This window comes from Coregonus lavaretus, assembly GCF_964263955.1.
Source record: "Coregonus lavaretus genome assembly, contig: HAP1_SCAFFOLD_947, whole genome shotgun sequence".
NCBI classification, from domain to species: Eukaryota; Metazoa; Chordata; class Actinopteri; order Salmoniformes; family Salmonidae; genus Coregonus; species Coregonus lavaretus.
In genome coordinates this window covers 8,881-33,744 of record NW_028158545.1, presented here as the reverse complement: position 1 = coordinate 33,744, position 24,864 = coordinate 8,881, and the positions used below count along the sequence as shown (strand labels likewise).

The following is a 24,864-nucleotide window of genomic DNA, read 5'->3' as shown; positions in this document are numbered from 1 at the left end:
AACACCTTCGTAGGCCTTTGACACCGTGTCTCTGAACAGTGTCACATACGAGCTGTACATGTGCTTGCTCGTGTTAAGAGATGCCGTGGTCACTCCTCCCTTGCCCGTACTGTTTAGAACATTTTGGAGCCCGGCGAGCACTTCGATCAACGGTGCGTGAGCCCCATACTCGAACAGCAGCCACGCAAAGTCCTCGGTGTCTACCCTGTCTGTAGATTTGTATTTATTGCCATGCACGTAGGCTCTACAGAAGCCAAAGTGTTTGGCGTACCACTCGGGCTCCAGTTGAGATAGCATGATGTTCATATTCTCCACCATCAGACTGAACCCCGTTGCCAGTTTATCGCCTACCCTGATCTCAAACAGCTTCTGTAACACCCCGACCGGTGTGACAGACTGACCGGGTTTGAACATGCGGTCCTCCGGGAGCGACACCGCAAGGTAATGTCTCCCTACCCAGTCTAAGTGAGGGTGTGAGTCTTCTGTCTTGTGCGTTCCGTCGGCATATTCCTTGGGTTCTGCATCCTTGCTAGGCTGGCGGCTCTCTGACAGCTTGATCCTCAAGGCTTCCCGCTCCTCACAGGCTTCCTGAAGAGCGTATCTCGTGTCCTCCAGTTCCTTTGTACACAACTCGAGTTCATATAGCGTGTGCCTGTGTGTATCGCTCAAGCGGTCAGTGGCAGCTTTGGTCGCTATATTTCCTACCATAGCCTCACCTACCAATGCCACATTTCTTTCTGCTGCTTGTTCTCCTTGCCATTTGGCGAGGCCCTCACCCAACATCTTTCTCTCACGGCTAGACTCCATCCTCTGTTCGTGCTCCACATCCAGTGACTTCTTGAGTTGGAGGATTTCACGTTTCAGGTTGGCTATCATCGTTATGTGAGCACACTCGTTACACGCACCTGTACCGGAGGACTCTTCTCGGGTCCTCTTTCTGCACAGAGATGAGCTACTGCGTGTGGAAGGCATGATGTTACACAACCACAGTCCTTACTTATAGTGTTATATGGTGACAATAATAGCACCGCTTCATATATGTGGTACTCCTAGACACGATGAACATAACACACACTGCACCTTATAATGTAATACATTGGGGAATACTTTATTGGGGTTCTTACACATCACACAGGTTTTATTTAATAACAAAGACATATATCAACACACAACCTGGTCAGAGATATGTTTGTCAAGAAAACAAAAGTATGATTGTCTATGAGGACACCGATCACCCCTGTCAGTGTGTACACTCCCTTATTCGTCCGCTGTCTTCGCAGTTAGTCGGGGATGCGTGCGACCATCTCCAAGGGTCCGCTGCATTGCTCTTTTGAGTAAGCGGCCAAGACCTTTAGGTGCTTTGGTGTATAGACCATACTCTGCATCACGTTTGAGAACCACACCGAATTGATCCACTGGAACCACGAGTACTTGATCTCGATCTTGAAAAGGTCCATTGCTAGTTGTGAGGTTAGCGTAGGGACTCTGGAGTACCGCTGAGCTGAACCGACCGTCATCTTTCAACGATGCCCTTATGGTCTTCTTTGGGTCCACCAACACAAACAATGTGGCAGGCGTTAAGCACGTAGTTCGAACATTGAGTACATTACGCCCCGCAGGGTGGAACCGTGACGGGTGGTACTGTGAAGATATCCGTATAGTGAAGCTGTCGTCTCCATGCGTTATGCTTCTCCTGGGATAGGTCGGTTGGGGAGTAGACGTGGGTACCACGGTGAGGTGAATGCGACCTGTCTTCGGCATGAGATAACATGGAAAGTTGTTAGGCATCCAGGTCGGAGGCTCCATCCCCGGCAGGAATAATACAATCAGAATGTTATGCACAATAGTCCTGTGTAACATTCCGTAGAAAGGACACTTGTCCAGAGCTTCCTCAATAGTATCAATGTCCTCGTAGGTACACTGTATCTTGTACCGCTGTTCACATCGTAATACGTACCCGAAGGGGCGACGTATCTGGTGTTGGGAAGACACCCCGGCAGTACAACACCTTACATGTTCAGTTCCACCAGTCGTTTGTAGCTGTGAGTCCTGAGATGATCCTCCTGAGGTGGAGTGTAGATTGGTGCGTTCATGGAAGATAGAGACATGGTATGGTGGTTACAATGGCATTCATGGACAGGTTCCTCCACAACCACAATTACTCCAATAGCTCCAATGTGTTCCCAACCCAAGTACCAGTGTACAGCGCGTATTCAGTTATTCTTGTGCTATGTTCACACTGGGGGTTCCTTGTTACTGACTATATTGGACAGCATCCCATTCATCCAGCCATAGGTCATCAGCCTAGGTTGGGTATCACAGTCAGGGTCTGAACGTCTGAACTAACATTGGTCTGATATGTAGGCCGAGATCGGATATCACAGTCTCTTCTCTTCTGAGTTTGTATTTAACTACATCATCATACCCCATAGAGGTACCATTGGGTAGGATGTCACAGCATTGGGTGGACGAAAGGGTTGGTGTGTGTGTGTGTGACGTGTCAGGCTCCAGCGTGTATATAAAGGGCTTAACAGCTCCTGCAGGCAGCATTCTGGCACTGTGCTCCCGCTCTGTGAAAGTAGCATCAACAGGACTCCAAGCCATATCAGACTTGTCTATAGCACCACGCCCTATGACAATGTACTTTTCTATCACATTGAGTATGCTGTGCATGGCAGCGATAACCTTAGAGTGTTGTGAGAGTTGTGTGTTGAAGAGGGCGACAGGTCGTACGGATGATAGACATAAGCCCGTCACCATTGTAGGTACAATGGGAAACCCTGTCAGGCTGCCCGGGTACTTGGACAGTCCCACTCAGTCTTTCTATAAAGACAATAAAGCCGTCCAAGGTAGTGAACACATATACGAGCTGACCAATACCCCAGTGGGATACCAAGTTAGCATTCGCGTCCTCACCTGTACTGATGAAGGCGAGTACAGGATAGGACACGAAACCTTCTATTTGAGCGCAAAGGCCGACACATGCGGTATGTTCTACTATACTGCCAGAGTGGACGGTAAGAAGGCTGCGTTCATTGGCCCTCTCGATGGTGTCATTACAATATCTATGTTGTATATAGAACCCCAGGATAACAACATGTGGAGTCTACGCCAAGTGTGGAATGACACTATGAGCAGAAAGATAAGCCCAGGGCATTGCTGTTTCATGGTCAACAACACGTTTGGCGGATACGGCGATAGGGAATACCGTTACTTCATGTATCAGCGACATGGGCAAGCTGACAGCTCGTGTACAAGTGTCCAGCTTGCTGCCTCGCCTCGCCGTTGTGCCACCATAGCGGAGAAAACGACCTCCGGAATCCCAACGATGGAGATGCCAGCTCTCAAGGAGGTTGAGGACATGAAAACATCGGTGAAAATGCTCGATGTGAGCGAAAGTGCGTTGTGCTTTGTGTGTTGTCTCCTTCTTCTTTGGTTTGGTTCTGTGTATAATGACCTGTATACTGGCAGTACTGTAATAGTAGTTGCATGCAGCTCACTATGTGTGTCTCCTGCAGACCTACGGGACGTGAAGAGGATGATAGACGACTTTGAAAGATCCTGGAAGTCTGCAGGGACATCTGGGACATCTGAGGGGTCTACTCTACAAACCCGCAGTATCCTGACCCCGCTTTACATGTCAATGTCAATGGTGATATTCACAATAACCTACATGTAACCAAGTACATTTGAGGCTGTAGCCTGTCCTGCACCTGTTCTGTCCTGTCCTGTCCTGTCCTGTCCTGAATGCAAGCGCAACACTGTATTCAGTGATAACATTATATAACATTATATGTCCACATCCAGATCATGTTGGCATTGTGAATGTACTTGTGAATGTACTACCGAATGGACCAGGCCAGGGTTGTAGGGTGCTATATACACTTTTTATTGACAGACGTACAGATAGGTTTAACTTTGTATTGTATGCCTACACAATTATATAACACAAGTATATATCTATGAATCATGAAATGTAGTACACAATAAAAGTACACAGAGCAAGCAGTCCTGGTGTTGGTCTTTGTCTTTGCTTAGTCTCTCACACTTCCTTTGACACGTCCATTCTCCGATTCTCCTCAATCTGGCCTCTGACCATACCTTTGTCTTCCTCGGTCATATGAGCAACCTTGCTCCATTCTGTGTCCTGCAGCAGCTCGTGAGCCATAAGTCTCTCAGTGTCACGGAAAGCCAGCAATCTGAAGACGATCCGTTTCACTAGTTCACACTCCATAACCTGGGGCAATAAGGTGACAGGATCCCATGGTGTGATCGGTGCACGTGGATGGTCTTTGGGACATAGAGTCCTTAAAATGATCTGGTGTGTGGACACCTTTTCTCTGCGATTTGCACGCTCTAGGAATACCACCTTACCTTCCATAAATTCCGCTATCATCACCCCTAGGCTCCACATGTCTATGGCACAGGTGTACTCTGCACAGTCACCTTTAACAAACAATTCCGGGGCCCTGTAGGGCTCCGTGACCACAGTTGGACTCATCCATTTCGAGGATTGTCTAGAGAGGCCCATGTCCGCCACTTTGACAGTGAGATCTTCTGTCAGCAGCACGTTGGAAGGAGTCAGGTCCCGGTGCACTATATTCAGTCTGTGCATGTAAGACAAAGCAGTAGCCACCTGGACCGAAATGTGAGCCACAAAACTCAACGGGATCAACTGCAGAGACCGGCCTTGCTTGTACACTTTCCAACCTTGTCCGTTGTGAATCACGTCACTCACCGTGTAGGGCACATAGGGCATGAGCATGGCTATCTTCCCATTGTCTAAGAAGCAATCGTGCATATGGATCACATAGGGGTGACCCCTTAGTGCAGCGAGACAGGAGAGTTCTCTCACGGTTGAATCATCTACGCCGCGAGTGTGATATTTCAAGGCAAAAGCTTTTCCAGTTCTCAGACACTTGACTTTGTACACGGTCCCGTAGGCTCCTCTGCCAATAACGTAGTCTTTCAGGTAACTCTCCATTCTGCTGCTAGGTATAAAGCTTCTGTGGTAGTTGTGGTCAAGCGGCTGAATATATGAACGGTTGAGAGGGTGAGGTGTGTATATATGTGGATGGTTATATATATATACATATATATACCATGGCCAATTCTCCATGTCCAACTCATCCGACCAGCCGGTGTTGATAGGTCAGGGAGACAATCACACTCTGTGTGGCTTGTGGCTCCTGTCACTGGGCAGCTCCAGGGTGTGCGTCCCTTTGCTACACCATCCAACCATGGTTTCAGCACCCACTCATGGCTCATGAAACACAGGGTATATAGACCTTAAGAAAACCAACCAGTACCAAGAGATGTTGGCTGTGGACTTGTAGTGGCTGTAACCAGTTATATCTCTCCTCTAACCCAAAGGGTGATATTACATTCGCTTGCACAGATGGCACAGAGCTCACCCCCGACGTACCTATACTTCCAGATAGATGGGACCTTCTCTACACAGCATGGCGTTGAATCCATAAAGCCTCTGTTACAACACTCGTCTTTCGACACCGAACCAGGCGACAAGGGTCTGATAGACCTTACGAAGAGCGTGAACAGATACCTGGTCTGCGCTGTAAGACATACAATCAATGCTATTTCATTTACATACATATACACAAGGCCATTACAGTGAGTGTATGTATCACATTGACCTATGTTTGCGGTTGTTCCATTCCCAAATTTCAGATACCGCAGACCAACGGACCTGGTACATTCAGCGTGAGCGGATATATGAACGTAAGAGATCGAACCGAGTCGAGGTTCGGGAGCATAGCCTGTCCAGGTCTGGCAATTGCAACAGAAGATGAAATATGTGTCTCTAGCGAAATATGGAAGGCTCAGGATGAGATGGGAATGGCCATACTGGACTATTTTGGGCCCCTCACATACCAAAAGAGGCGTCCTGTTCTGCAGGGGCAAACACATATTCAGTGAGAGTAATGGGTTGAGATATGTCCACATACACCCCGATGGAGCCACTGTCGTCAGCTGCTTGCAGAAGGACTGTCGTCGAATAAAAATCAGGTGTGACCACTGGGGGGGTCCGAATCTACCGCTGGAGCCCAGGCCAGAGTTGGATTTTTTCTATGACATGTACCGGTCTTTATAAAATCAACCACTTACTCTTCCGTTGCTGAAGGGTCAAACAGGCTTGATCGTCAGGTGTTAAATGCTTTCTTGTTGTGCTTTGGGTGATATACTACTTGTGGTATACGCCTTGTGATGTGATGTGATATACTGCTTTCTTTACTCATAAATTCATAAATTGCTATTTGGGGTTGGCATGGTGGCAGCACGGCACTGATTGTCTACTTTTGACAACAAATAAAACACTTGGCACACAATATGTATGTTCTCTGTGTCCCTGTCCTGTGTCCCTGGTTCCGCGTTTCGTACTGTATTGTACCTGTACACATCACATCCTATCACAATCAACCGGCAGCCAACCTGGGTGGCAATGTTATAGACACCCACATGATGGTGGCAGCATACTGAGTAACAGTACTGATACATGTATACAATACGGGGTACACACAACAGGAAGAGCACAACAGGAATAGGCCTTGTATATCAATATATAGACTTTATTTATTTGTACCCAGAGTATGATATACTCCCTACAGGGAAGTGTAGGGGGAAGTGTACAGATCATATTGAGGATAAGAGACAGACATATTGGTACCGACATAAACAACATTCCTGTGTGTAGTGTGTTGGACACCTATAGCTTGGTTCGTTGTCAAATACAACAGTCCAGCAGCCTGTCACATTCTCCATCTAACAACAATAAGGACTGTTGTATTAGGCTCTCTGTGTTGGTAAAGCCATCTGTGTTTTCAAAGAGGTTCATCGATAGGTCGTCAAAGTGAAAGCGCAAGTGAAAGCGCTCAGCTTCCATGTCCATAGTGTCCATACACTGCACTTTGCTTTTGTAAGAGTCGTAACAGTAGCTAGTGGTATGGCTGGACTCCACTGCGGGGAATTGAGGGGAGTCTGTCTGGATGACTATGATGGCATCAGATGTTGGATCATCACTGTCAATCCACAAGAACTCTGGTGGTGAGTCGCTGTGGACAACCTGTACTTCAGCTTCCATGTCCATAGTGTCCATACACTGCACTTTGCTTTTGTAAGAGTCGTAACAGTAGCTAGTGGTATGGCTGGACTCCACTGCGAGGAATTGAGGGGAGTCTGTCTGGATGACTATGATGGCATCAGATTTTGGATCATCACTGTCAATCCACAAGACCTCTGGTGGTGAGTCGCTGTGGACAACCTGTACTTCAGCTTCCATGTCCATAGTGTCCATACACTGCACTTTGCTTTTGTAAGAGTCGTAACAGTAGCTAGTGGTATGGCTGGACTCCACTGCGAGGAATTGAGGGGAGTCTGTCTGGATGACTATGATGGCATCAGATGTTGAATCATCACTGTCAATCCACAAGTCCTCTGGTGGTGAGTCGCTGTGGACAACCTGTACTTCAGCTTCCATGTCCATAGTGTCCATACACTGCACTTTGCTTTTGTAACAGTCGTAACAGTAGCTAGTGGTATGGCTGGACTCCACTGCGAGGAATTGAGGGGAGTCTGTCTGGATGACTATGATGGCATCAGATGTTGAATCATCACTGTCAATCCACAAGTCCTCTGGTGGTGAGTTACTGTGGACAACCTGTACTTCAGGCGGGTCACCCCAGATGTTATCCAGAGCATGTATCCAGTAGAGCACAGAAGAATCAGACTGTGGCCATTTAGCGGTTGCGTAACATCCTCTGGCCTCGGTTTGGGGTTGTTTTGTCAAAGCACCAAGTGTACTCAGGACACTGAAGATGTCATACATCCTGCGAAGTTGAATTTTGAATTTGTCAGCCAATTGCCGTATGTCGAACACCCCTGGGTTAGTGCGCACATGCCGGTAAATAATCCCCATGGTACTTTTCATGCTGGCATTGTTAAATTTCGGCATCTGATACCATTGTGTCATGGGTGTGTACTGCTTGCCATTTCTTCTGAGAAGCCCAATACCTTCCAGCAAGCAAAGGACGTCATATAGCCTGCGATTGCCTCTGTTGTTTACATTCAGTGTCAACTGTGCAGAGTTGAAGGTGAACGTCGGCGAATCCCGCATCAACTGTAGCATCAATGTAGTGATGATGGCCAGATGTGTGCAATTGCAGTCAGGTGAACTATGCATGGCTGTTGCTTTGACACAGGGTAAATGGACAGATCTCCGTGTGTCCATGTCTACTAGGTTGTTCAGTAGAGAGCCTCTGTATTTGGTGGTTCCACTCTGGGAACACAATGCCTTTTAAATCTACTCTGGGAGTGTGTGAGTGTCTAAGGGGTGTGCACTTGCCCATTAGTCTAACCCCCAGCCAAGGCTATAGTATCCACTGTAGGTTGAAATGTTTCCCCCAAGGCTATAGTATCCACTCTAGGTTGAAATGTTTCCCCCAAGGCTATAGTATCCACTCTAGGTTGAAATGTTTCCCCCAAGGCTATAGTATCCACTCTAGGTTGAAATGTTTCCCCCAAGGCTATAGTATCCACTCTAGGTTGAAATCTTTCCCCCAAGGCTATAGTATCCACTCTAGGTTGAATTGTCCGCACATGGCTCATTATCCGCTCATACCTGAAGCATCCGTGTACGGTTATAATATAGAGGATATAAGCCCCTGCCTGAACAGAGACAAACTAAGGTTGGTGGTTTGTTCAATCATTTATAACGCGTGTTGCTTTACTACACATCCTTATCTTGTGTACCTTAAGCACAGTTATATATCAATACTGTTACCCAAGTATGCTGCCATCACGTGGTGGTACAGAGCTGATACAAGGCACTGCCACCCTGACTCTGACAGTCATTATTAGACACTCATTGTTAGACACAACACGAACACATATGTGTTTGGTATGGTTTAATCACGTATAATCATTTATAATTAATCAATGTCCATACTGATTGTACTGTAACAAATAAAGTCTATACGTTGATATGCAGCCTCATTTGTGTACTTTGACCCCATGCATAATACATGCCCTCGTGTGGTGGTACATATACTATATATTGAGACAAGTACAAACACATGTTGGTTCGTGGTTGGTTCATTACGAGTCCACTTCCATATTCCAAACTCACAGTCACCACGTAAAGGATGGGAACCGAATATTGCAAAAGTAATAAAACACAGGTCTCTGGAATATCACACATGTTTTCCCATGATCAACAATGTCTGCAGCATTGCCACAATCCCAGCTCCGGCAGCAACGGTCATGAGTATGTCACTCAATGTCGAGTCACATTTGGAGGACTCCGGTTCTGATACGCCAAAGAACTCCACGAAGCCCTCCTGGAAAAGAATTGAAACTCAGATTTCAACATTACAACATATTAGATCGGAATAACGTCTCTCAGTCAGGCATTAGGCAGCCTTCAGTTAACTTACCCATGAGTTGTGTTTCACCAGCCAGTCCCTCTGGTCAGTCAGCAGGTAAGCTGAGATATCATCTCCCACTCGCTCCACACAGTCCTCTCTACCCTTCTCCGTCCAGTACTGACACACCGCACACCCAAAGGCTGCCAGGCTTGCAACACGGCCCCAGTTGACGGTCCCGTCGTCGAAGAGGCTAGTAGCTATTACACCGATGAACTTCACATCATCCCCTCTGTCATCCAATGAAAGTCTGTTGATCATACCTTGGAATGTCCAGAACCATGTTACAATTGGTAGCGAACCTGTGTACCTAACGTTAGCTCTAGGTATCATACACTAGGTATCATATACAAGCAATACATACCATTGTATGAACATCTGTGTCTCTCCAATACCTGACCCACAACCCTTTTCATTGTTGACAGAGCTTTGCTTTCGTGCTGGCTTTGTTTCCAAACTCCCGTACATTCTCCTAGGAGACATTTCATGAGGTGCATGGTCTCGGTGTCCAGCAGATCAACTCCAGGTTCACCGAACGATGCTCTGTGTGCTCTGTTGCTGCCCTGGTTAGCAACATCACCGGTGTGCTGCTGATGTTGCACCTTATTCATTTTGAGAATTATCGAAGCCTGGTAGCCTGTGGTTAAGTATTTCTTCACCAACCAGTCAGGATGAACAGTTTTGAAATTAGCAGGGGAGATAGATAGTCACCCAAGCTCTGTCACTGAGAGAGTGAGACTTAGTGAGACATAGATGACAGGGTCTAGGACAACCCTTGCCAAATTCCCTTTCATACTGTAATCTACATGCTTATAGAGTAAGTAGCCAAAGACACACCATCACACCACTGAGTGTAAGGTACACCTCATGCATTCTGCCACGCAAACACCACCAAAGAGAACCACCGAAGAGACAGATGTAACCACACAGTTGATTCAAGGGAGTTTTATTAAATGGCATGCCACATACTAGGCCCATACTTGAATTAAACTACCATACATTAATTAGTACAGCAAGAGATAGGTGTTGAACGTCACTTTCATAGTTTTCATTCTATGAATATCATATCCCTAAGCATCAACCGAAGTGAGGTTTTCATTTCATCACAGTTAGGCTGATGTTCCTGAATGGGTAGGTTCTGTCCCTTTAGAGTGTTGGCACCGCAGATAACACAGCAGTTCATGCCTCCAATTCTAGTGCACCCATAAGAGTCCTTGAGGACAGAATCCGGGAAGGCGATCCATTCCTTTCTGCACCGTTCATTCCCCAGTATGAACAGTATCTTAAATTCCTGATGCTTGTACCTCTCTGCGATGTATGGACATTGGCCTCCTGTGTCATATACGTGATAGATGTGCTCACCCAGTAAGGTGTCATTCTCCACAAAGTCTTTGACTTCCAGTTTACACTGGGAACATTTGTAAGTGTCAACCGTACCGTCAACGTGCCACATGTTGGCAGACTTTCCCGCTCTACCAAAGTCTAGCTCGAAGTGCATTAAGTTCTCGCCTTCGTAGCTCTGCCATCTGTTATTCTTAGGACAGGGTCCTTTCTTTGGAATGAACAAAGGAGTGGTGTCGATACACATGGCCAGTTTCAAATGCTTCAGGGTTGTCTTGATGCGGTTGCCCATCTCCGGGCATGCGATGTAGTGATCTTCGCCATACTGACACGCGCAGATAATGCAATGTTTGGTCCCGGCAATAGCAACGTACCCATCAGTTGCATACAACACGAAATCCGGGAATGCTAGACCCCCACTTTGGAACCGCAGCTTCCCCTGTGTGATGAAAAGTTCCTTTTCACGACCCCTGTACTTAGCCTTAATGTACAGACACTGTCCTCCTCCACTATGCACATGTTGAAGTAATCCAGGGTCACCTCTTTTGTACCCGGACAGTACGATGTTACAATCGTTACACATGTACGTGTCGTACTTCCCAGGCACGGGTGTCATGACATTAGTGTTGTTCAACACATCCAATTCATTCGTCTTAGCTACACCAAAGTCTTTTGGACACATGTATCGGGGAGTTCGGCTAAGGTTGCTGTCGCTGTGGCTGTCCATGTCCAGGAGACATTCAGATACGTACAGAACCTTGGGTACACCCTGTATTATGTTAACTTCTGGGACGAGCTGAGGTATATTGCCTGGGTTCTGCATGGTTTGCTGAGGTATATCACACACTCTCTTGCTGTAATGTAAATGGGTGATACAGGGATGTGTGGTGGTATTTATATACTATCCTGCTGTGTATATCCTACATATCATCCACGAACGGACATATCACCCTATGGAGAGGGTAGTCAGGTCACTGTGTTCACTGTGTAATGGGCCCTACGGGTCTTGTGGATGTTAGTGTATGAATGAATGAATGTGTCAACCGTGCAATATGACACATGTGAACAATGGTCCATGTTTATAACATTTATTGACAGTATGTAACAGTTATGTATTTGCGGTGTGGACTGGCCACTATGGAACAATACAAACAGTATGTACGTCAGGAAGGGATACTACCCATGGGCTACCACTGTATAGACATTAACACATTGCTGCTGGGGCTACTACTACCAACTAGGAGTCATCATTTCAACACCGTGAATCAACAGGTCTTCGTTGTCGTAGGTCCTCTTCAGAAACACCTCTCCGTAGTGTGCGGGTATAACCCTCTCCATCCCTGAGAACTGATCTCTGAACACCACAGTCACATCTTCACTTAGCACCATTCGAACGGTATTGACATCGTGGAGGCTGGAATGCAGTTCCAATCCCTCCGGTGTTTCATACCGCCCGCTTTCTCTACCCTTTACGGCGACTATCCCAAAACCTTTAGCGGTAACGGTCACCTGGGTGGTATAGTTAGATCCATCCGGAGTCACTCCTGTCATCACTATGTCACAGTGAGTTACATCCCTAGCACCCATTGGGAAACAATCCGAACCCATACAGCAATAGGTGATAGGGGACCCAGATCCGTACAAAGATAGGTCACAGTGGGTCACGTCAAGATCCACTACCAAGTCCATTGCAATCGAGCGCTGCTGACCGAAGCTCTGGTGAATACTTGTAGTGGTATTGTCGATCCTGAGTACTGTTTGCTTGGCTCTGGTGGCCACAACTCTAACCCCGTTTGGATTTGTCACAGTCATGTCATCCAGACCTGCGCGAACCAGCGCATCAAGCTTCTCCCTCCAGACCTGGGCATTAAACTCCTCTCCTTCCTTGGTACTCAGATTCTTGTAGGCACTTCGATACACCATATCACCTGTAACACTGCAAGTCAACATGATTCCATCGGGGTCGATAGACACGGCTGAGCTCCCCTTCTTGAAAAGCACCGCTCCTCCATGTAAAGACAGTCCGTCATCTGTCACAGAGCATGCACGCTTCACGTAGTCAGTGCGAGGCAACAGGCTAGTCGCCGGTCGTAAGACTAAGGTGATATCGTCCACGTCCACAGTTGCGCTCACCTCCACACCCATAGTGTCGTATGCTACCACAAGAGTCAGGGTCATAGGAGCCTTCACTATAACGGTGGAGAGTGGTCCCAGTTCCAGTGTGCTGAACTCACTCCCCTTACACAACACCACACGGCATTTGGCACCTAGGTGCAGGTCCATTCTTTGCTCCAACACAGCATTAGCGGAGGATTTCTCAGTGTGACACTCTGGCTCTATGGACTTTGAGAATTGAGCCAGGGTTGTTCATTTTCATGTGTTTGGGTGTATTTCATTTGGTGGTGTTGGGGATGGGTGAGTTTCATTTTGTTTGTGTCTATGGTGATTGGTCTGTGACTCCCAATCGGAGGTAACGAGTGTCAGCTGTCGGCTCGTTATCTCTGATTGGGAGCCATATATATTCTGTGTGTTTTCTCCTTTGTTTTGTGGGTTATTGTTTCTGTGTTGCTGTTAGTGTGTTTCAGTATTTTGAACTTCACGTATCGTCATTTGTTGTTTTCTTCGTGGTTGCTTTAATTAATAAAGTCATCATGTTCACTCGCAACGCTGCGCATTGGTCCGCTCCTTCAGACGATCGTGACAGAATAACCCACCACAAAAGGACCAAGCAGCGTAACAAGCGGCAACAGGACCTACCTACACAGGAGTTATGGACGCCTCCTAAGGTCGGGACATGGGAAGAGTTATTGGACGGAAAGGATCCTTGGGCACAACCGGGAGAATATCGCCTCCCTCGTGAAGAGCTGGAGGCAGCCAAAGCCGAGAGGAGGTGGTACGAGGAGGCAGCGCGAAGGCGAGGCTGGAAGCCCGTGGAAGAGAGGCAACCCCAAGAAATTTTTGGGGGGGGGCACATGGCTTGGGCAGCTGGGCAGCAGGAGGCTGCCACAGGGAGAAAAGGAGAGAAGGCTAACGGAGTACGGGAGCCATTGGCGAGTGGAAGGAGGGAAGTTGTTGTGGCACGGCATGAGAGACTGAAGTGTGTTACCAGTCCGGTCCGGCCCGTTCCTGATCCGCAGTTAAGGCCATTGGTGTGTGTTCCCGGTATGGACCGGCCTGTTCCTACTCCACGCACCAGGTCCACGATGTGCGTCGCCAGCCGGCCAGAGTCTGCCGTCTGCCCTAGGGCGTCTGAACTGCCCGTCTGCCAAGCGCTGCATAAGCCGCCCGTCTGTACTGAGCCTGCAAAGCCGTCCGTCTGCCAGGAGCCTTCAGAGCCTTCCGCCAGACAGGAGCCGCTAGAGCCTTCCGCCAGACAGAATCATACACCTGCTATGGAATCAGCAGGAGCCGACGCAGCCCATACTAGACTGGAAGCTCGGGTTCGGGACCAGAAAGAGCAGCTCCTGCGGATGGGAGCCGCCCTGCTGGAGGTGATGACTGCAATCCGAGGCTGGGGTCCGCCTCCACCGCCAGCCTCCCAGCCAGCACCATCAGCCAGCCATGGGCAGCCAGATCCGTCAGCCAGCCATGAGCAGCCAGATCCGTCAGCCAGCCATGGGCAGCCAGATCCGTCAGCCAGCCATGAGCAGCCAGATCCGTCAGCCAGCCATGAGCAGCCAGATCCGTCAGCCAGCCATGAGCAGCCAGATCCGTCAGCCAGCCATGAGCAGCCAGATCCGTCAGCCAGCCATGAGCAGCCAGATCCGTCAGCCAGCCATGAGCAGCCAGATCCGTCAGCCAGCCATGAGCAGCCAGATCCGTCAGCCAGCCATGAGCAGCCAGATCCTTCAGCCAGCCATGAGCAGCCAGATCCGTCAGCCAGCCATGAGCAGCCAGATCCGTCAGCCAGCCATGAGCAGCCAGATCCGTTAGCCAGCCATGAGCAGCCAGATCCGTCAGCCAGCCATGAGCAGCCAGATCCGTCAGCCAGCCAGGATCCGCCAGAGCCGTCCAGCCAGGATCCGCCAGAGCCGTCCAGCCAGGATCCGCCAGAGCCGTCTAGCCAGGATCCGCCAGAGCCGTCCAGCCAGGATCCGCCAGAGCCGTCCAGCCAGGATCCGCCAGAGCCGTCTAGCCAGGATCCGCCAGAGCCGTCCAGCCAGGATCCGCCAGAGCCGTCCAGCCAGGGTCCGCCAGAGCCGTCCAGCCAGGGTCCGCCAGAGCCGTCCAGCCTGGATCCGCCAGAGCCGTCCCGCCGGGATCCGCCAGAGCCGTCCAGCCAGGATCCGCCAGAGCCGTCTAGCCAGGATCCGCCAGAGCCGTCCAGCCAGGATCCGCCAGAGCCGTCCCGCCAGGATCCGCCAGAGCCGTCCCGCCAGGATCCGCCAGAGCCGTCCCGCCAGGATCCGCCAGAGCCGTCCAGCCAGGATCCGCCAGAGCCGTCCAGCCAGGATCCGCCAGAGCCGTCCAGCCAGGATCCGCCAGAGCCGTCCAGCCAGGATCCGCCAGAGCCGTCCAGCCAGGATCCGCCAGAGCCGTCCCGCCAGGATCCGCCAGAGCCGTCCCGCCAGGATCCGCCAGAGCCGTCCCGCCAGGATCCGCCAGAGCCAGCCAGCCAGGATCCGCCATCTAGTCAGGTGATGCCCCTTAGCCCGGTGCTGCCCCTTAGTCCGGTGCTGCCCTTTAGCCCGGTGCTGCCCCTTAGTCCGGTGCTGCCCCTGAGTCCGGTGCCGCCCCTTAGCCCGGTGCTGCCCCTTAGTCCTGTACTGCCCTTTAGTCCGGTACTGCCCCGTAGTCCGGTGCAGCCCCTTAGTCCGGTGCTGTCCCTTAGCCCGGTGCTGCCCCTTATCCCGGTGCTGCCCCTTATCCCGGTGCTGCCCCTTAGGCCGATGCTGCCCCTTAGTCCGGTGTTGCCCCTTAGTCCAGGTGGGGTTAGTTGGAGGGTGGTCATTGGGAGGAGGCTACCGAAGCAGGTTGTGACTGTGGTGGGGTGGGGATCACGACCGGGGCCAGAGCCGCCACCATGGACAGACGCCCACCCAGACCCTCCCCTAGTCCTGATGTTGGTGCGCCCGGAGTTCGCACCTTTAGGGGGGGGGTACTGTGACACTCTGGCTCTATGGACTTTGAGAATTGAGCCAGGGTTGTTCATTTTCATGTGTTTGGGTGTATTTCATTTGGTGGTGTTGGGGATGGGTGAGTTTCATTTTGTTTGTGTCTATGGTGATTGGTCTGTGACTCCCAATCGGAGGTAACGAGTGTCAGCTGTCGGCTCGTTATCTCTGATTGGGAGCCATATATATTCTGTGTGTTTTCTCCTTTGTTTTGTGGGTTATTGTTTCTGTGTTGCTGTTAGTGTGTTTCAGTATTTTGAACTTCACGTATCGTCATTTGTTGTTTTCTTCGTGGTTGCTTTAATTAATAAAGTCATCATGTTCACTCGCAACGCTGCGCATTGGTCCGCTCCTTCAGACGATCGTGACACTCAGCCTTGATGCTCTCTATGGATATGGGTACGAGGGTAATATCGCTGCCCCTGATTTTACTTTTCTTCTCATCTCGCATTATGGTTATCGACAGCCTCTTCTCTGGATTGCCGATGATCACGGTATCAACACCTAAGCCTCCCGTTGTGGCAGCTGTAGCATGTTGGGATACAAGGAATATGTTGGCTGCATTTGTAGCACCTTTATATACGCCTCCTCCATCCACTACAATAATCGCAGGCATGTCGGCCTTAGCTACCAACGGCTTGTAATACCGATTGATGTCTTCAACCTTTAGGTGTTTACGTCGGGGTTTCTTCACAATAGGAGCATTTGCGTACAGTACTAGCTCTTGGCTTTCCAGACCCCTTTTCCTAAACACGTAGGGTTGGACGACATCCTCGTCTTTATCCGTGGCAATATACCTGCGTGTAATACACTGTCTCAGACAACTGCAGTTATGTGCCTTGAAGATGTTAGCATCCCGAGCTCTGGCTGTGAAGAAGGGTGAGCGTCTATCCTTGACATTCATTAAGGCTGTACACTTGCGGGATTCCTTCATCCATCCTACAGGGCGTGATATCATCTTGGCCACGTACGCATTAACACTAACAGCCCTAAGTTGTGGTTCCATAAGCGGATCGCCGTGCTCTGTGGTCACTGGTACCAACCGCTGTCTCTCAGTTGTGTCATCTACAAATTTGGCCAAGTTACCACATGGGTCAGTGGCGTTGGGTATACTTTGATCATAAAATACACATTCTTCATTGGTAGGCAAAGCGCCGATGTTTTGGCCCAAATACACCATGGCTCTGTGAAACACAGACTGTTGTAGGTGTAAGCAGTTTCTAACAGCCAGGTTGTAACACAGCTGCTGGGTTTCGATGTTCCCAATGTACACTTCTTTGAGGGGCACGCCGTGCTCCATAGAAAAATCGGCCTGAGACAGGTCGTGCTTAGTAGAGTCCCCCATCACAGGCCACACTTCGACGGACGTCTCTACACATTCCTGACTGTGTTGATTGTGCCACTCGTTGATCACTGTAGATAAAGGGAAGCCAACTACCACGTTTACTGTGCGCAATGCGTCAACCAGAGAGTTTGCAAATTGGCTGTTGACACGCTCCAAGTCGGCCACCTTCTCATAGTATTCCAACCACGATCTAGAGCCGAAAAAAGACATTGCCCCCAAAGTCCACATGTCCTTAGTGCTAAGAGGCAGTTTGTTAGCTACGGACCATGTCATGTGTTTTGCGTATTCCCCCTGTGTTATGAGGGTCACTAGAACATCCACTGACACCATGGGTAACATCGCAGGGTTGAGACTTTCAAACATCAGCGTTAGCATCTGCATGGAGGATCTTGTCAACCAGTAGTAGTCCGTAGGACTGTGGTGTCCATCAGCGACGTTGCGTACGTTCTGAGCAAAGAAGAAAATGTTAGCTGCTGTACCGGCCATGTTCATGACCGGGTTGTTAGCCAACAGCTCCAAGGTCTCAGCTAGAGCCTTGGTCTTTGCGTACTGAGACAATTTGTGAGCCATGAAACCGTTCACGGTTTGACTAAGATCCAAGGCAGCAAAGGTCTTTGCCAAGGGGTCTCCGTACACTAGGGCCCCAATGTTAGTGAACACCCCGTAGGCTCGCGCTCCAAGGACCCAAGCCTTCACCGCCAGTTGCGACTTAGGGCCACTTGTGGCCATGCGAGCGTACGCAGAGCCCATGCGCTTCACAGCTCGTCCGTGATCGCTGGGGATGGCACTGTGAGCTTCGGACATCATGAAGTTCATGGCCACTTCTACTTCAGGGTTGCCCATAATTTTCTCCAGCTGCACGCGACCCATTTCCACAATTGCCTTGCGCTTCTGTACAAACGCCTTGACGAGAGCCGCTGGAATCTTGGTGACCACTCGGGAGATTACATTCCTGGCGTTGACAGTGGATTCGACTATCATCCTTAGAGACCCGTCTTCTCTTGTAAATTTCACATGCCATTTGTCTTTAAACAGGAACTCTCCATTGTGCGTGCTAGAGAAGTTCTCCTCCTCATACAGGGAGCAGCGGGACGCAGCCCTGCGTCGACGCTTGCTGTTGATCCCGCAGGCTGCTATGCCTCTCTCGAAAGCTTCTGGTTCCGTCTCGGGGTTTACAGCGTGAGGCTCTCTTTTGGAACCAAATGAGAGCGAACCCATGTCTATATTTATCTCACCTTCAGGTAATTCGGGACTGGGGGGTCTCACATGTAAAGGGGTGACATCTGACACCTTGATAGCAGCTTCTTCTGCCATACTATACACTGGCACATCCGGACAGTCACCCTGGGAAACCCCAAACCAGTTTCGAGCGTCTTGCCGAGATACGGCCCCGACGTCAGCCGGGTTGAGCGCAGATTCCGAAAGGAACATCTTCCTAGTCGTGATATCCCCTTTCATTTGAAGGGTACGAAGAAAGATACTTGGTTCTATTCTGAAGTAGCTCTCACCATCAAGTACATACTCTGAACTTGCACGGGCAGCTGTGTACTTGGCATTCATCTCTCTAGCAAGTAGCATGTCCAAAGGGTTGAGGCCTACAGCTGCCACGTAGGCACGTTTCAGACTCGCCGTAGTATACTCAGCTAGGCCCTGGGTCCTTTGGCCGTAGAGTAACCCAAAGGTTTCGGGAGGTAGCACAAACCTAGTTTCATCAGGGTGAGTGGTCCGAATAGCGTCATGTAAAGTCATTGTAGTTTTTTCAGTCCCCAGGACCCTCTCGACTATCGATCTTTGGCTTGCAGCTATAGTCTTATGCTGCATCGCTCCGATCGCCACGGCAGACCGTGTAGCAGCGGATTTCCGCATGAAGATCAAATCTGAGTTGAACTGGGTGTATTGTGGGTACTCGTAGGGTGTGAGTTCGTAGAAGTAACTTGGTTCCACAAATGACAGCTGGTCGACAAGGGATTGATCTTTACGCTTGGTAGAGGTTACCATGGCCACCTTCATGTCCGCACCAGATTCCAGGTTTGTCTGCTGCTCATGGTCTAAGGGTTTGAATCTAACGTCTGCGTCGTGATACACCAACCGGTCAGCTTGATCGGAGTACGCAGTGAAAGCGACATAGCGCAGGATGTCCGAGGCTGAGGCATAAAAGTTGTTACCTCTAAAGTCCTCATACGCACCCTGTAGATTGTCGTACAACCGGTCCACTTGTTCCGCGAGTCTGGGATTCTTTAGTGTTATCTGCTCTTTAGCTTTAGTGAACACAGCCGTATCCAGTTCCATGACAACTCTACTGCCTTCCACAACACCGCTCCTTTTAAGGTGTTCCATTGTCCCAGAGTCCAACACCAGTCTGTTCTTGTGACAGCCCTCAGCCTGTTCCTTGATAGCATTCATGTGGGGCATCAGATTCTCCCCGTTGCCTGTCCATGTGGTGAAGTATAACATATCTTCACCTTGGCTCAGTCCTCTAGTAACTAGGCCTAGAAGCACAGTCAGTGCTACTGCAGAGCCTGGCGCTGTGTATAGACCCATCTATCAGATGAAACTCTGGTTAAAACTCTGGTAGCGCTGGGTAAACTGTGTGGTAGTGGCAATCTTAGTTGCCTTATGTACATTAGGGCCCTTAGGGGTGGGGCTATTGTAAAACCAAAGGACTGTCAATTCAACCTATACCTTACCATCCCACCAAGGAGAGGACCATCAGCCCAAGGAGAGGACCATCGGACCAAGGGGAGACCCATCAGACCAAGGAGAGGACCATGGGAACAAGTATACCATCAGACCAAGGAGAGGACTGTCCAACAAAGGAGCAGACCATTCAACCAAGGAGCAAAGCATCACACCTATGGTGAAGCCTAACACTTATGGTGAAGCGTCAAATTAACCCCTTGCCGGGGTGGTGGGTGGATTGTATTGTAGCCGTGCACATTGATGCTTATAGTATGGGTGAACACATTGCAGTGAGGTAAAGCTTGTCTGTTGGAGATGCAATGGGGCCTGCTTTACCGAACCATAATCTTGACCATGACCTATCTCCTAACCTACATATGACTGATGTGTGGATGATGTGTTACATTTAGTTAGCAGTTGTATTCTGAAGTGTAGGTTATACATACATTTCATCATGGGTGTAGTGCACCTGCGCCTGTCTGAATAATAAAACCTTGTGTTTGACACATGACACATTGTACGTTTGTGTGTTATATCTTGAGTTATATTTCCTTTCTTGTATGCCATGTCACATGAATATACATGCATATACAAATGGGTTACATATCATGGGTTACATATCATGAGTTACATATCATGGGTTACATATCATGGGTTACATATCATGAGTTACATATCATGGGTTACATATCATGGGTTACATAGGCAGTATACAGTCTAGTCCAGGTATAGGCCACGTATAGTCCAAGTGCAAGTACACTACACAGAGTAACGCGCAACTTTATTATCCCGGGGTCCTTCACTGTTCGTGTCTCCAGTCTCACCCCAAGCACATTGTCCCCGGAAAGGAAGGTTCTTCCTACACTCAGAGCATGACATAGACGATATCTTACGTAGCGAACAGTACGAATCACGGTTGACAAACGAACTGCTGCATACTACACAGCCTTGGGTCAATATCTCAGTAAGGTCACACAGCTCCTTATGTGTGAACTCTCCAGGCTTCAGCTTTTCCAGGACCATGAGTAAACTCTCTTTCACATGGAGCGCATCTTTAGGAGTCGTAACGCACACCTCCGTAACCCCAAGCATGCAGCACACAGCGATACATTTCCATCTCCTGAAGCGTAACAACCTGATGTCCAATGCCGATTTTAATAACAGCTTGCTCGATATTGCTGTGACACGTAGGTTCAGGACCTGGGTAGGTTCCAGGGAAGGGGTAGTTTGCCCACTGAGGTGTTCCAGGATTAGATACTTGCACAGTATACTGATTGTGTTCTCACCGTTTGAGGGGAACACGGCCCCTCTCAACCTGCTAATTATCCGCATCTCAGCCTCTTGTATCCCCTTTATATCTGACAAGATCGAGACATCAAAACTGGTGTTACCCGTGTCGCTGGAAGACTCTATAACCAATGCCTTGTGTACCCAGCCGTTGCGTTTGTTCAAGTCCTCTAGCTCGAATGCAGTGAACACAGCATGCATCTTGATTGAGAGCGACAGACATGCCGCTCGGATGTTAGCAATGTTCTTCAACAGCTCACTCAGGTCCTCACCTAGGTCGGCGCAGGTGGTCATGTATCTGTCCATGACATTCACAGCCGGAATGAGGACAGAGTGATTGTTCTCGGAGAGCACCAAGTCCAATGGTATGACGTTAGCAAACCAGCTAACGGATGCCAGCCTATGGTTCTGGTAGTCTGTGATAACATCACTGGTTAGCTCATGAGGGTTAGGGTGATCTATCCCCGTGTCGTTTGCAGAGTTTGTACTGTGCAGATACAATTGGTCCATCAGGGCTCGCTCCAGTTCGACCTTACCCATGACTGGCATACCGAAGTCCAATGTGGGGAACTTGAACACTTGGGGATGCGTAGAGGTAACCTGAGAGCAGTCTTGCTCGTCCCTGAACATCTCCCAGGCGACCAGTTGCTGTTTCCTCCTGGACTTGATGGGGGCGGTCCGAGCTGTTACACTTATAGGACAGGGACGTCCGTCAATGGTATTTCGGTTATGGGTTTGCATTTGCCTATCTGAGGACTCCTAATGTTGAGTGTAAACACTAGTACATATCATCTTCACCCTTTATACAACAGCATTGCATTCAACTGTGTTTATTGTGTCCAGCCACAGCTCAACCCAGCTCATCCCAGCTCAAAACTCCAACCAAGGCTAATAAACAAAGGTGCTCTAAAACTGTTACAGATAACACATTCGTAAACCCATATCCATCACCTTACGTTTAGAATGTAGACCCTCTTAGAACACCCTTCAGTGGTTAGATAGACCAAGGTCCCAATAAGTGGCCTATGCTCTCCTAAGTAAGTAACGTTTGTAAGTACTGTTCAAACACGGCTGATGGCGTTTGAATGCTGTTGTTGTATATGATGTAAATGTCACACACTAAAGACTTGTCTGACCCCACTTGCATGAGCCCTAACGTTTCCTCTCTAATGTCTTTGTGTGCCGTATGTATATTTCAACCCAAAGGTCATAGTGTAACTGACCAACACCATCCAACATACTCGTACTCATCATCGTACTCTGGTAATATGTCCTGTCCTGAGATACGAACCCCTTGCACACACCCACGCCCCAGACCCCTGGACAAGCGAGGCTCTTTCTGACTATACCTAGCCGTGAGATCTACTACATGATATTATTCTGTGGCATGGGGACAGGACAGAGATATACAAATATGTCACGGTTCAGCTTTCATTGAAGCATAGACTTTTATTGAGTCATGGTAAGGAAAACATTGTATAGCAACTGAATACATGAATAACATATGTCACACACACCACCACCGCATTCAATACACCTTGGTAAGTTACACACGTTACACAGCTCAAGGACACATATCAGCCAATGGGTTATTATTACATTGTCATTATTTCATTGAGAAACATGAGGTGAAATCGCGAGCCGGTTCATGGTTATCTTGGGCAGTGTTGGGATTGCAGCAGTCCGTCATCTTCACATGGGACCACGGGATAGATTCTCCGATGATAGAGAAGATGGACCTACGGAAGGCATCTAGGGCTTTGTAATCAGCGTCCGTTATATAGAGCTTGAGAGCCGCTATGATGTTTTGGGCAAGGGCCTTATTGCGACCCTTAAATCTATCTATGTAGTACATATTCAGCCAGGAGTGCACATCTGTGTGAATCTTGTTTCTTTCGAATATACAGGCCAATCCGTCCACGATGGCTTCAACCAGGTTAATGTCGTCCATCTCACCCTCGGCAAAGTGCTCAGGGTGATGGGGGTTCTTCTCGTAATGGTGCTTGAATCCAATGTTGGCCATGGCTGTCGTGTGAGACTCTGTGTCAGTGTACAACCTATCCAGTGAGCTGGATTTTGCCTCCTCTTCGGTCTGGTCCGCTCCGTAACGTTTGCTGAGCTGGTACCGTTTCTTCCCGTTCACGGCCAGGGCCTCTTTCTCCATGTGTACGGCCATGATACCCGCGTACGCAGCTGCTTCAATTGTACTGGTCTTGCTAGAGTCGTGACACACGATGCTTCTCACGTAGTAACGATCGGCCAGCAGGTCCAGGGTGTCTTCGCAACCCCTGGTGGCTTGTTCTAGAGCTCTGGCAACCACAGCACCGATGACGGTCACAAACGTGTTGTGCGACAGGAAGGCCTTATGATACTCCCTTGTGGGGAGACTATCCACCAATGCTTTCTCACACTCGGGGCCCCAGACGTTGGCCTTTGTAGCGGAGCACAGGGCATGAACCAGTTTGATAGTAGAGTACGGGGTTTGAGGGACGTCGATCTTCACTTTTTTGGAGCTTGCACTCTTTAAGATGTCTTGGACGGCCTTATTCATCACAGCTGGCTTGTAGACATACACGTTGTGATCGGGGATCAGCGGTGCTGGTTTCGGTGGCAGCCCACCAGTGTCTTTAGCAGAGGCTCTGGTTCTGGTGGTAGTAGTAGGTTTTGCAGAGGCCATTGTGGTTCTCAAGGCTGGCTTCGTGGTGACAAGATTGACATATGCAAGCACGGATTGAAGGTGATATCTGTGCTGAACAAGGGCGGGGAGGGTTGACTCGAGCACCGTTAATAAATAGAGATGAACCGAACTATAGGTCCTATAGCGAGTATGAGACTCGAGGACATAGGCCTTGGTGATGCGTTTCCAGGAATCACAGCCTTAATAGTGGATCCTAGGTCTACTTTCCTCAAGACGGAGCAGTTTGCGACAGAGAAAGTGTGCACTTCGTTCACGTACCCCACTCTAGCCGACCTCGTACACTGGTAGGTTGCAGTGTGGTTGCACGTGTCACCATAGATCATTAGAGCCTTGGTGCTAGTTACGTTGTGCGACACGGTGAACCCCGAGAGTATATTGTGCCGGTCAATGTATTTGGAGGAGCGTCCGTGTTCGTTGATGTGATACAACCCGACCCTTGTATCGCTCTCAGTCAACACAAACCAGCTAGTGGACATAAATCGGTCAGGATTCGAGCTCGGACACACCAGTTTCACAGTTGCAGGAATGGGGAACATACGCTCCCCGATGGCAGGAGCTTCAGCTGTCACATCCACGCTCCGGGCTGCTGCAGTGAGTTGTCTAACATCATTAGGCTCTGTGACCATCTCACCACCACCACCACCAGGAGCTACAGTGGTAGACCCAGGCTCGAAACGAGGCTCAGTAGAAGGAGGCTCGGTGGCAGCGTCCGCGGTCAGGGCTGTACCGATCACATCCTCAGGTCTTGCGATTGCGATCAAGCCTCCTGCATCTGTGGCTGCTGTGCTACTAGGCCTAATGTTCCGATGCACATACGCAGAGGGTGCCTGCGTAGTAGAGTTTTGAAACTGGCCCTCTGCAGACAGGAGGGTGACAGTGGATAGTGTAACAAGTAGATAGCTAAAGGGTGTAGTTGAAAATGCCATGGCTTGTCACAAGTAAGACTGGACTGGAGAATGATGT

General features: G+C 49.2%; 1 protein-coding gene across 1 annotated transcript; it reads right to left on the bottom strand.

Annotated features, from left to right (window-relative positions):
• Positions 1 to 4,042: 4,042 nt before the first annotated feature.
• On the bottom strand, positions 4,043 to 4,984 carry LOC311123862 (cyclin-dependent kinase 2-like; the record flags this gene model as incomplete). Its single annotated transcript, XM_084198083.1, has 1 exon — positions 4,043 to 4,984. One exon carries the CDS (start codon positions 4,982 to 4,984, stop codon positions 4,043 to 4,045), a length of 942 nt encoding a protein of 313 aa, XP_084054209.1.
• Positions 4,985 to 24,864: the final 19,880 nt, after the last annotated feature.